Below are 12,074 nucleotides of genomic sequence, written 5' to 3'. Positions count from 1 at the left end.
TCGTCTTTAACCCTCGAAAAGGTCTACATCTTATCTTCTAAAATATTTTACACCTTTTTCTTTTTGGGAATCAGCAACTGTTAAGCCGGTACTTCTTCAAGGCGGCCACACCAAGGATATCTACCTAAGAAAAGCAACAGCCCCACTTCAACCAGGCAGGTGGCCAAGCAATTCCGCCTTACACGCAGGCAGCCAGGGCGAATTACCCCGCCATCCAGCGTGAGCCTCACCTCACCTCTCACCTCACCTCATTCGACCTCTCACCACCCACCCGACACTCACATTCACGCAACTCACCCCAACTCAGCCCAAAACTCTACCAAAAAACATTTTTGCTTCCCCATGCCCCTGCGAAGCAAAATCAACCCTCAAACCACCACAACCCCATCCTCACCACCCAAAATGGCCACGACAAAAGACCGCATAACCTGCCACGTCCTAGACACATCAGCCGGAAAACCAGCCCGCAACGTCCGCGTCCAACTCTCCACCACAATCCCCTCCCCTCACTCTTCCTCCTCCACCGTCACCGCCGGCACCGCCTCCCCCGGCAGCAGCGCCCTAGCACCCGGCATCCTCAAAGAGTTCGAATCCACCACAGACGAAGACGGCCGCGTCAAATCCTGGCTCCCCTTCTCCTCCGCCACGTCGTCGGGCGAAGTCCCCGTCTACACCCTCGACGACGTCCTCGGCGAGATCGAGGCCGCTTCCTCGGTCACGTCCTCCCGCTGGACGCTAACGTTTGACACGGCGTCGTACTTTGGCGGCGAGGACGAGACGTTTTTCCCTGAAGCCGTGGTGGTTTTCACCGTCAAACGGGGTCAGCATTATCATGTTCCGTTGCTGTTGAGCCCGTATAGCTATACCACATACCGGGGTAGCTAAAGCTCGTCGGAAAGTTGGTAGGATGGCAGGGAGCTGAGGTGGGCGATGCGGGGATGAGATGAGCTGAGCTGAGAATTGAGGCCGTGAGTTGGATGGTTCCATGTGGATAGATAATCGGGAAGAGGGACCCATGTGATTGTTGGTCTCTGGTATGAGGGTCTGGCTTGTGATATCATGGGTTCCTGACTTTTGCTTTGGGGATGCCTCAAGGGCCAGGGTAGCTCGAGTTCGAAGAGAATCAATGTCACCTAGAGGGATTGACAATCACGTTGAAAGACAGAGAAAAGAGACCAATTTAATAGTGCAAGAAATTTGCGACTAATCGATAGAATTACTATGACTGCCATTTAACGATAGGCTGTTCACCCCCTTATGTTATTGTCTCTCGGGATGCGGTTTCCATCCGTCAGGGCCGTCTTTGAAGGTGATGATAATTCAGAGGACCAATGTCCTCCCTGATGGCCCAGAGTTGTGCCACCCCAATACTCCTTGTCCCAATCCCATTCCCAAAATCAAATCCCAAGCCCGCCTCGGTTGTGCCAAACCTCCCTGTTGCGAGTCAAAAGAAAACTCCGCGCTTGCGCTGTGGTGTGTCTGTTTTACAAATTCTTTTCGGCCGTTTAATCGTGTGCGCGGTACATCGGGTCGATAGTTCGCCGCCTAGCGTCGTGCTTCCTCACTTTCGTATCGGAGAAATTGTGGCTCTACGGCTTTGACCAGCCGAGCTTTCTAAACAGGCTGACTTTGCGTCCGTTGCTCCGAGCCGAGGTCACGGGCGACAAATCGCCGCCGCTGTGAGAAAGCATGCTCTCGGCACCGTCTCTGCTAATGCGTCCCGCGGCCGGCAAACTAGACTGGCTCGTGTTGGATGGAACATCTGCGTCGAGGATGGCGGCTTCGGCTTCGGCCAGAGCTTCGCTACTGTAGAGTGCCTCCATTTGAGGGGTGATGCGTCCGTGGCTAATGGTGCGCCTGTGCTTTTGCAGGAATGAACGTCGTGTGCGGGCTCGGTTTCCAGCGAGATCCTCCTGCGAGATGACTGCGTTGGGCGAGAGGTTGGCGTCAGGATGCGGGAGCGTAGTGTTGCGTTCTGCAGTTTATTAGTGAATGCACAACATATTTTATACATCATTCATAAAACTCACCTCCGTTGAAAGGCTCAGGAAAGCCAGTGTCCCGAAGACTAGCCTGGCTCTTGGTCGACGGGCTTCGTGGTGTGTTGTTCATTGTGTGAGGCTCTGCGCGAAGATGCGATCTTAGTTTATTGTGGGGGAATGGATGGTATAAAGATCGACGGTAATAAAGTGGTGGGAGGTCAGGTTGCGGTCGCAGCGGGGAGATTTTTGGGGCCGGTTTTCAATGGAATAGCGTCGGGGGGTGGTGGTAATTAAGACGGGTAGAAGCCGGGGGGCAAATAGTAGAACGTAGGGCAGATGAACCGAGAGAGGCTGCTCCCTTTGTTGTGGGTAGGTAGCAAGAAGTCTGTTGCAGAACAACTGGAATTCTGGGTAATGGATAGGAAGGAACAAAGAAGTTTGAACTTTGGAGAGGTAAAAAGGTGAGAAGAAAATAGAACAGGGCGAGACGCCGTCGGGGTTTCTTTGCTGAGGCAGTTCGGTGATGAGTGTTGCCGTTTGATCCTTTAGCGTCTTGGGCAATTACGAATCCCCTCCCGAATAAGACGAGACCAGTTAATGAGACCGGAACGGCAAGGTCAGGAACGAGACGAGAGCAGCAGCAGTTGTGAGCAAATGAGAAGAAAGCGAGACTCCGCTCTGGTCATCCGCCTCTGGGCGTACTTTTGTTCGTCAACAGTGAATGGAACACAGCCAAGTAACGTACTAGAACTAACCGCGGGAATGGAGCCAAGAAGGGGATGGGAGGGATGGACACGGTATTTAGAGCAGGTTGCAGTCAGAAGAGTGGCCACTGGCCTATGCTTTTTTGGCTCTTCTTGTTTTGCCGCATCTGGAAACACGTAACCGTCGTTCCGCCTCTTGAATTTCCTGTGCACGGCGGGTAATGGGCCCGGGGTTGCAGACTTGGAGGGGATCCCTACGAGGACTGACTTGCGTGGTGTTTCTGGTTCGCTCTCGCTCCATCGCTGGGTGCTGCTCTGCCGCTGCGCTGCGCTGTTCGCTCGCTCGGGCTCGGCCTTCCGCTTGCAAAGGCACAGTCGAGCGCAGCAGCGACGAGATGACTGGGCCGCAGCAAAGCACAGCAAAGCACAGCAATGCCAGCCAGTGACTGGGGGTGGGCAGGGCAGTACGGCACGGGAGGCGGGGAAGGGCTAACAAATGTTCGAGGACATGCAGCAGAATAGGAAGAAACGCAGAAGCCGGAGCACTAAACTCGCTCAGAGACACACACACACACACCAGCGGTGAAGTTTGGACGGATACTTTTGGCTGGTTGGTTTGCTTGGTCTGCAGAAACACTGAGTAGCAACTCGCAGTAGCCAGCAGCTTGCAGCCAGCCAGCCAGCAGCAGCCTGGGATGACCTGCATGAGGGACTCGGGCACACAATGCGCACATAGAAGTCATGACGATTGGTGTTTGGCTGTGTCATGTTCCGAACTCTGATGGTGCCACACCATTCTCAGGCTTTCATGGAAAGTTCCCGAGAAAAGAGTCCCAACAAAAAAAAAAATTACACTAACAAGTGGTGCAAGTGAAGAGAAAATGTACAGTGACCTGAGGGTGGAGGAGCCTCCGTTCTGCGAGAGAGCACGGGTGTCCCGGCGGCGGAGGACAGTTTCCTCTCTGAAGCATCGTGGAATGACGAGTGGACGACAAGGGTTCCGAGCGCACGAGAGAGGGGACTGCGTGGGTTGAGGAAATGGAGATGGAAAGAGACGGGAATGGAGTTTGGTGTGCTTGGGGGACGGACATGAAGACAGAAAGACATGGCAAACATGGGAAAATGGCATGGCTTACCTTGGGCGAAGAAGGCCATTGGTGCGATGCGTGCCGGTATTCCGCTCGGTTGGGAGCCAGAGCGTCAGCGGTGGAACCCTCTTGAGGAATCCTGTCTTGGATAGGCGGTAGGACGGCGGGGAGTCTGGGCAAGACAGCGCAGCGGGACGGAGAGTTGAATCCGTGTTAACCAGGCGCTCAGCTGTCTGTGGTATGTCCTGGGCGGGTTGACTGGATGGAATGTTGCTTTTGCGGCGAATGGCAGAAATCAGAATGACGAAGACGTAAAAGGGTCCAAAGTGGTCTCCACTGAACAAGCGCGCGGTAGGGGACGCAAGCTAGGTTCGTGCCGAAGGAAATGTTGAAGAAGAAAAGTAGACAATGAGTAGGAACCAAGAGTATCTTCTTTGGTCCAAGGTGTTGTTGTCGTCGAGAGTCGAAGCTGAAACGGCTTTGGGGGGATAGGATGTGGAAGGGAATCGTAGGATGTAAGGTTCGAGAATAGGTAAAAAGCTTGGATGTTGTGGGATGTTGAGTCGAGGAGGTCGGGCTGTCAGAGAAGAAAGATACGATGACCTCAGGAAAGTATTTTCAAGTTTGGAGGCGGGGATCGAGTCACAATGTTATGATTTGCGTTGACTGTTGATGTGCGGTTCGTTATGCTGAAAGTGGGGAGGAGTGATGACATTCAAGTGGAAGTTCAAGGAAGGTGCAGGTGCAGGTGGTCAAGGTTGTTCTTTCCTCAGATGCTATGCGAACCGTGGACTGCGTGAACTACGCGGGCAGGCGGCATCCCCATCGTTTATATCGTCCAGTACTATTGCCCTCCCTCACCAACAAAACCGCGACCGGTGAGGTCAGTTTGTCAATCACTTTACTCCCATGTTGCATGTCTTCGTGCAGAGTAAGGGATTAGTCGACAGTGATTGACACCAGTGACCGAATTGATCACCGGCGTAGCATCTCAAAGGGGCCGCCCCCCGCCAGGTGTACCCGGCCGGTCGGTCATATCCGTCCTACGGGCTTGAAGAGGTACCCAGCCGCGCCTTTCCCAACCGGGAAAAGACATCCAGGGTTTAACGCCATTTAGCACGTCGTAGTCGCTGTCCCAAAACCGCGATCCCCATCACATCACAATATGGCAGCTGTCCGGCAATTGTCTGTGGCTTTTTTTCTGATGTTGTTGCTGATGCTTCTTTTGTTTAGCTGTCGCCCGTGTGTGATTTCTCATCCACCAAGCTCTGACAATTCCCATGGGTGTCGACTCATGACATGCCCCAGCCTCTACACCATAAGGTGCAAGAAAAAAAAAGCTTTCTTGTTACGGATACTGGCCCCAGTCAACTGCCACGATTGGCGTTAGGGACTCACTACTCGTGCAACGCCAAAAACCTGTCCAAACAGAGCAGCGATGAAGAGTCAAGACTGAAGAGGCCAAAGTCCCAGGAGGTGGTTGTTTTTGAGGTAACCCAAAGATCCCCCCTCACCGTCCCCATACTTCATACACCGCAACCGAGAGTATCCGGGTCAATCGTCACTGTCACCTCGTTTCCCATATTTATTAGCGCTCCGTCGATCCAGCGATGCCAATCAAACCCCACGGTTGGGCCTCACCCGATGTCTCGGTGTCTAATTGCCGGCTCCCTCACTGGCCTCCAGGGGGACGACTGCTGACGGCACACGGCACACGGCAGACAATAGCCAGCAATACTAACTTAACACTGGCAAGTCGTCGACTTCTCCCAAGCCTCAACCGTCCACGTTTGTCCTAGCTCTTGGCGGCTTGGCAAGCGGCGCAAGCCTACCCCGGCTCAGGCCAACGCGCAGCGTCGCAGAGGGGACCACACTCTAAATCCAACTATGCTTAGAACTCTCATTTACCGCTCCCCTTGCCCACAGAGCTGTATCGGTATCCGTACTAGACGCAACTTCTTGATGAGGAGCCCCCTAATGTGTAAGTGTAGAGATCGGGCACTTCTTATTTGAGGCCTTATTCGTACACTACTATCCGGAAGGTCTGTTGGCCCGCGGGTGCCATGGAAGAATACCTAACTGCGAAGACCCTTTCTCCACGGACTACCGTTGCCGGTCTCCACTCAAATGGTTCCCTTCTGCGCCTTCTTCCCTCAGCTGGAAAGGGGACCAGCAGTGCCCACTGCCAGTTTTCCCTCAAATGCTGAAATCATTCGTAAGCATCCCTGCCCCTCCTGCGCCTACTATACGCTATACCTCATTAGGACATATCCCATCACTGTTGAGGACCGGAAGAAAAATGCAGCGATTGCGGCGGCGCGGACGTGGGGACTTCTCCCACCGGAAGGACCCTGACGACCTGAACAAAAAACCGAGGTGCAGTCAGTGGGGCAAGGCGCCTTGCCCGTGATTGGCCACAGCGTAACCCATCCCCACGCGCGCCACAGCTCAAATGGAGACCCTTAAACTGCGCCGTGATTCGCTCCCAGCCACAGTTGGGGCCATTCCGCGTTACGCGGCCTCCGATCTGTGCTGTCTTTAGAAGTTCAAGTTCAACTTTCTTATCCTTTCCATCCAAGTTTTTCTGCCACCAACTAAAGGCTATCTATCAAATGTTCATCAAGGAAAGCCACAGCGTCTCGGCGTTCCGTCACTAGAGAACCTTCCAAGCCTCTCACAGGCGCCGAACAGCCGAGCCGAACACCGTCGTGACCGTCTACTCTATTCTCCACTACGCCGCCACTCTATTTATAAATCTTTTAATAACTATAAAAAACCCTACCTTATAATTATTAAATTTTATAACATATATGAATATCGTCGTCGTTATTTTTACTAGTAACTATATTATTATAAATTTTATTACTTTTATTTTAAATTTTTAACTGCTATTTTTTATATATTAAATATTATAATAAAACCTAAAAAGATTTAAAAGATTTAAAGAAATTTTAATATAAAGATCTCATAAATAAAATATTTTTATAACTTATAATAATAAAAATATAAAGATAACGTACTTGATAAGCGAGCTGCCCACCCAACCGCGTTCATCCTTCCTCCTCACTTCTAATGCGTATCACGCCACAAATAATCATGTCGTCACAAAGCAAAGAGGCCCACTTGAACTTAGCAGTCGAGGCTATCCAAAAAAAAACCCTAAACTCAGCATTTGAGCCGCAGTAAGAATCTATTTAGTCCCCCCTAGGACCCTAGGTACCCGATTAAAAGGCACACCTATACGATAAGATACTATACCTAACTCACGCAAATTGACGGAGCTTGAAGAGGAGAAGCTAGTTGAGTATATCCTCGACCTGGATTCCCGATCGTTTCCTCCCCGGATTAGTGGTATGGAAGAAATGGCTAATCGATTGCTCGCCGACCGCGACGCGCCCCTAATTGGGAAGCGCTGGGCATCAAACTTCGTTAAACGACAACCATAGCTCCGGACGCGCTTTTTTTGCAAGTACGACTATAAGAGGGCCTAATACGAAGATCTAGATACGATAAACGCGTAGTTTCGGCTTATAGCGAACACAATCGCGAAATACGGTATTATAAACTCTGATATTTTCAACTTCGACGAGACTGGGTTTATGATGTGTCAGATTGCATCCGGGATGGTCGTCACGAGTGCCGAAAGGCGTTCAAATACAAAAACGATGCAGCCTGGCAATCGTGAATGGGTTACAGTCATTCAGGCCATCAGTTCGTCAGGCTATAGCGTTCCGCCGTACATCATCGTTGCAGGCCAATATCACCTCTCCACCTAGTATATAGAAACAGATCTCCTACGTAACTAGGTCATCGCAACGTCTGAAAACGGATGGATAACAAATGAAAGAGGCCTAGACTGGCTCTAGCACTTTGATCGGTATATAAAACCGCGTGCAACTAGCAGTTATCGCCTCCTCGTCGTCGATAGGTACGAAAGTCACCACTCTGCGGACTTTGAGATATATTGCAAGGAAAACAATATTGTCACACTCTGCATGCCGGCCCATTCGTCTCATCTACTTCAGCCCTTAGACGTTAGGTATTTTGGGCCACTAAAGACGGCTTATGGTCGATAAATTAAGGATAAGATGCGCCGGGGTAATACCTATATTACGAAGGAGGACTTCTTCTCTGCATTTCACAACGCTTTCACGCAAGCCCTAACGGTAAAAAACATCCAGGGAGGCTTTAGAGGGGCCGGGCTTGTTCCTTTGAGTGCCGAAAGTGTGCTTTCGAAGCTTGATGTCAAGTTACACACTCCAACACCCCCAGGGTCCCTACCAACAACACCCCCCGCGTAGACTTCTCAGACGCTAAATAACCCAACAGAGGCCTCTTCTTAGTCCGAACTCATCAAAAGGAGGATCTCCCGCCATCAAAATAGCTCCCCAACTTCAATTATTAAAGCTGTAGAGCATTTATCAAAGGGAGCGCGGGGATTTATGCACCAGATTGCCTTATTAAGGTCGGAGGTCCAGATCCTCCGGGAGGAAAATAACCTACTTAGCCGACGTAGGAGGGCTAAGAAAACACGTCTCAGATAAGGAGGAAGTCTTACTGTAGCTGAGGTAGAGGACATTCAGTCGCAGAGAGAGGCTACGGCCTAGATTGAGGAGGAAACGCGCCAGAGTAGTGGTCGTCGGCCGAGGATAGAAATAGGTCGATGGCGATGTGGCGTCTGCGGAAATACTGGCCACAATACGCGAACATGTTAGTTTAATGAAGAAATATCTGAGGAATAGGATTTAGAGTAGTTTCAATTGATTTTATGTTTTTAGTGTTGCTCCTTAGATAGATTTATAATGTGATCATGGTTAGGTGGGTAGCTCGCTTGTCTGGGCAGCTCGCTTATCAAGTACGTTAATTCTCTAAATTATTATTTAATTCTTTTAATTAATGTTTTATAACTCTAAACCTTAATAATAAGCTTAATTAGAACGTTAATGTATTTTATTTTATTTGTATTCTTTAATATCTCTTATCTAAATATATTTCTTAAATAAATATAATTTAATATTTCTTAGTTATATTATAATTAACTATCTTTTCAAATGATTTATTTTTAAATTATTTACTTTTTAAAATACAACAAATTATTTTAATAGGTATTGAATAATTTTAAATAACATTCTCTTAATAAAAACTAAATTAAGTCAAAATTAATACAGGCTAGATTATATTTAACGTACCTGCATAGCGAGCGACGCATCATAGCGAGCGACGCACTCTCTCAAACCTTTCTACCTTATGTATAAGTTAACTTAGCCACAACGTACGAAATCAATTAAAACTATATATCACCCTCTTCCTCATTACTATCCCAAACCACTTCACAGGTTCGTGCGTTATGTCCAGGCTTCCCGCAATTACCACATCGTCGCGCGCGTGGTTCAGCACCTTCCGTACGACCCTCCTTCTGAGGGTTATTCTCTCCTCCAGCATTAACACCACCCTTCTCTACTTGTAGTGCCTCTGCTTCAGCACTATTAAGTGACCCTCCAAGACGTAGCCGGGTCTTTTTTGCCCTCCGGCGCTTACTTAGTACCTCTATCCCCGTACGAAGCTTACGGTTCTCAGCCTCAATAATAGCAAGCCTATGGGCTAACTTGCTAATACCTCTGGCCTGGAAGTCAATTACTTCGTACATTGGTGTTGGTGAGCTACCTTGATGTGCTTGGATCTTCCTTTTAAGGGAGGTAGCACTTCGTACGCCCTCTAGTGCTGTAATTGGTGTCCTTGGGTCCCAGGAGCCTTGGCTGCTTGGCCGTGAGTTTGATGGTGTTGGCGTCTTTGGCTTGAAATCCAAGCGAGAAATAACCACTTCAGGGTTAAAAGGTACAAGGCCTGCCTGCCTAAAACCAGCTCGTACGTTATTTTCGCCCATGGAAGTAAAGAATGCTGCTTTAAAGGCAGGAAAGAAGTCATCCTTTGTAATATGGGAAATCTGTATCCGCATCATCTTCTCGATTTCCTTGCCGTACGAGTACTTTAACGGGCTAAAGCACCCAACATCAAGAGGCTGAAGCTCGTGTGATGAATGGGGAGGCATACAAAGAGCAATAATGTTTTGTTCCTTGCAGTATTCGTCAAAGTCAGTCGATTTATGGCTATTATGGCCATCAAGGATCAAGAGGCGATAAGAGCCCTTCGTACGAGTCCTTGTACACTGATTAAAGTGCTTTAGCCAATCTAGGCCAATATCATTTGTCGTCCATCCATTTTCGCTTGGATGGATACGCCATGTGGCTGGAAATTGGCCATTAATATACCACGAGAGGAGGTGATATTTGCCCTTTACGATGACGTACGGAGGCAGCGCCCAGCCATCCGCACATACACCCTGAATGACAGAAACCCATTCTCGATTGCCAGGCTGTTTCGTACGAGGCCTTCCCTTACGGTCAGAAGTCGTAACAACCTTTGCGTGCGATAGCATTCCCATCAGGAAACCAGTCTCGTCAAAATTATAGATATCGTTATCCTGTATCCCATACTTTGCAATTGTGTTTCGCACAAGTGCAAACCAGCCTTGTATAATCGTAGGATCCTCAGCTAAGGCCCTCTGATAGTCGATTCGACGTTGAAACCGCATTTTCAATTCAGGGACGCGTCGTACGAAGTTCTCTGCCCATCGCGGTCCAGTACGCGTCCCATCGCGTGCGTTTAGGAGTTGGTCGGCCATTTCTCGTACGTCTTCTTGTCGCGGAGGGAACCCTCGATCGATTAGGTCAATAACTCGTTCAAGAATCACCTCCTCTTCTGTTATAGTCATCTTCATCGAATTTGGTCGTGTTTCACCTCGTGCGACGCGTCCAGCGCGTCGGTGGCGGAGGGTTGATTCAGGGACCTCATAGATAGAGGCAGCTCTTCGTATAGACATTTTCGGGTCTTTTTCAATAGCTTGGAGGGCAAGGGTAATTCGACTTTCAATTGAGGAGGATTGCATGTTCGTACGTGGAGAAAAGGTGACCTAAAGATGAAGAGGGTAGAATTGGGAGGACGTGCGTCGCTCGCTATGATGCGTCGCTCGCTATGCAGGTACGTTAGATATTTAAATTAATTATGGATAATTTGTAAGATAATATAGTTTAAATAGCTTTATTTCTATTAATTAATGTACATGCATAGCGAGTGGCCCATCATAGCAAGTGGCCCACCTTCAAATACTCTCCAGCCATTTGTATAAGTCAATTAAGCCACATCGCACGAAATCAATTAGAACTACTCATTAGCCTCTTCTTCAAAGGTCTTCTAAACTACCTAATATGTTCGTAAGTTATGTTTAGTCTTTCCGCAGTTACTATATCGCCGCCCGCGCGATTATACTCCCCTCCGTACGAGTACCCTCCTGACGTATATTTTTGCCTCTAACATTAATAACCCCCTTTTCTACCCGGATTGCCTCAGCCTTAGCTGCATTAAGTGACCCTCCAAGACGTAGTTGGGTTTTTTTTAGCCCTCCGGCGCTTACTTAGTATCTCATTTGCCGTACGAAGCCCGCGGCACTTAGCTTTAATAAGAGCTAGTATATGTGCTAACTTGCTAATACCTTTGGCTTGTAAGTTAATAACTTCGTATAAATGTGTTAGTGAGCTATGTTGATGGCTATGAATCCTTTTTTTAAAGCGAATCAGAGCTTCGTACGGTATCATATGCTATAGTTGGTGTCTTTGAGTCACAGGAGCCCTGGCTGCTTGGGCGTGAGTTAGATGGTATTGGCGTTTTTGGCTTAAAATCCAGGCGGGAAATGACTACTTCTGGGTTAAAAGGTACAAGTCCAGCCTGTCTAAAACCAGCTCGTACGTTTTCTTTGCCCATTGAAGTAAAAAAAGCTGCTTTAAAGGCAGGAAAGAAGTCGTCCTTGGTAATATGCGTAATCTATATCTGCATTATCTTCTTCATTTCTTTGCTGTACGAAACCTTTAGCAGACTAAAACAGCTAACATTAAGAAGCTGAAGCTCGTGCAATGAATGGAGAGGCATGCAAAGAGTAACAATGCCGTATTCTTTATAATAATCGTCGAATTTAATTGATTTGTGGCTATTATAGCTATCAAGAATTAGAAGCCGCTTAATACCCTTTGTACGAGACTTTGTATATATTTTAAAATGCTCTAGCTAATCTAGGCTAATCTCATTTGTAGTCCATCTATTTTCGCTAAGGTGGATGCGCCATTCAGGGGGGAATTAGCTATTAGTATACTACGAAAGGAGGTCATATTTGCTCTTAACGATAACGTACGGAAGCAGCGCCTAGCCATTCGTATATATATCCTACATAATAGAAACCTGTTTGTAAT

General features: G+C 48.4%; 4 protein-coding genes across 4 annotated transcripts; 2 read left to right on the top strand and 2 right to left on the bottom strand.

The window, feature by feature from the left end:
• Nucleotides 1–402: 402 nt before the first annotated feature.
• Nucleotides 403–885, top strand: BDP81DRAFT_389650 (hydroxyisourate hydrolase; the record flags this gene model as incomplete). Its single annotated transcript, XM_060587296.1, has 1 exon — nucleotides 403–885. One exon carries the CDS (start codon nucleotides 403–405, stop codon nucleotides 883–885), a length of 483 nt encoding a protein of 160 aa, XP_060450620.1.
• Nucleotides 886–1,563: 678 nt separating this feature from the next.
• BDP81DRAFT_85514 (uncharacterized protein) lies at nucleotides 1,564–2,345 on the bottom strand. Its single transcript, XM_060596396.1, has 2 exons — nucleotides 2,031–2,345; nucleotides 1,564–1,975 (listed from the first exon to the last, which is right to left on the bottom strand). The coding sequence occupies exons 1-2, from the start codon at nucleotides 2,110–2,112 to the stop codon at nucleotides 1,590–1,592; spliced, it is 468 nt and encodes a 155-aa protein (XP_060450619.1). The 5' UTR covers nucleotides 2,113–2,345; the 3' UTR covers nucleotides 1,564–1,589.
• Nucleotides 2,346–2,418: 73 nt separating this feature from the next.
• Nucleotides 2,419–3,558, bottom strand: BDP81DRAFT_85488 (uncharacterized protein). Its single transcript, XM_060596395.1, has one exon. The coding sequence runs from the start codon at nucleotides 3,390–3,392 to the stop codon at nucleotides 2,820–2,822; it is 573 nt and encodes a 190-aa protein (XP_060450618.1). The 5' UTR covers nucleotides 3,393–3,558; the 3' UTR covers nucleotides 2,419–2,819.
• Nucleotides 3,559–4,659: 1,101 nt separating this feature from the next.
• BDP81DRAFT_416053 (uncharacterized protein) lies at nucleotides 4,660–5,440 on the top strand. Its single transcript, XM_060589496.1, has one exon. The coding sequence runs from the start codon at nucleotides 4,940–4,942 to the stop codon at nucleotides 5,162–5,164; it is 225 nt and encodes a 74-aa protein (XP_060450617.1). The 5' UTR covers nucleotides 4,660–4,939; the 3' UTR covers nucleotides 5,165–5,440.
• The last annotated feature ends 6,634 nt before the right edge of the window (nucleotides 5,441–12,074 follow it).

This window comes from Colletotrichum phormii (genome assembly GCF_030913505.1).
Source record: "Colletotrichum phormii strain CBS 102054 chromosome Unknown BDP81scaffold_2, whole genome shotgun sequence".
Classification (NCBI taxonomy): Eukaryota; Fungi; Ascomycota; class Sordariomycetes; order Glomerellales; family Glomerellaceae; genus Colletotrichum; species Colletotrichum phormii.
The sequence above is the reverse complement of the archived record's forward strand: the minus strand, read 5'-3'. Positions and strand labels throughout refer to the sequence as shown.

Bases quoted from the DNA above. Each gene is read 5' to 3' on its own strand.
- BDP81DRAFT_85514 (XM_060596396.1), bottom strand. From the start codon at position 2,112: ATGAACAACACACCACGAAGCCCGTCGACCAAGAGCCAGGCTAGTCTT. The intron at 1,976-2,030 runs GTGAGTTTTATG...AATAAACTGCAG, and splicing joins TCCTGAGCCTTTCAACGGAG to AACGCAACACTACGCTCCCG.
- BDP81DRAFT_416053 (XM_060589496.1), top strand. From the start codon at position 4,940: ATGGCAGCTGTCCGGCAATTGTCTGTGGCTTTTTTTCTGATGTTGTTG.
- BDP81DRAFT_85488 (XM_060596395.1), bottom strand. From the start codon at position 3,392: ATGCAGGTCATCCCAGGCTGCTGCTGGCTGGCTGGCTGCAAGCTGCTG.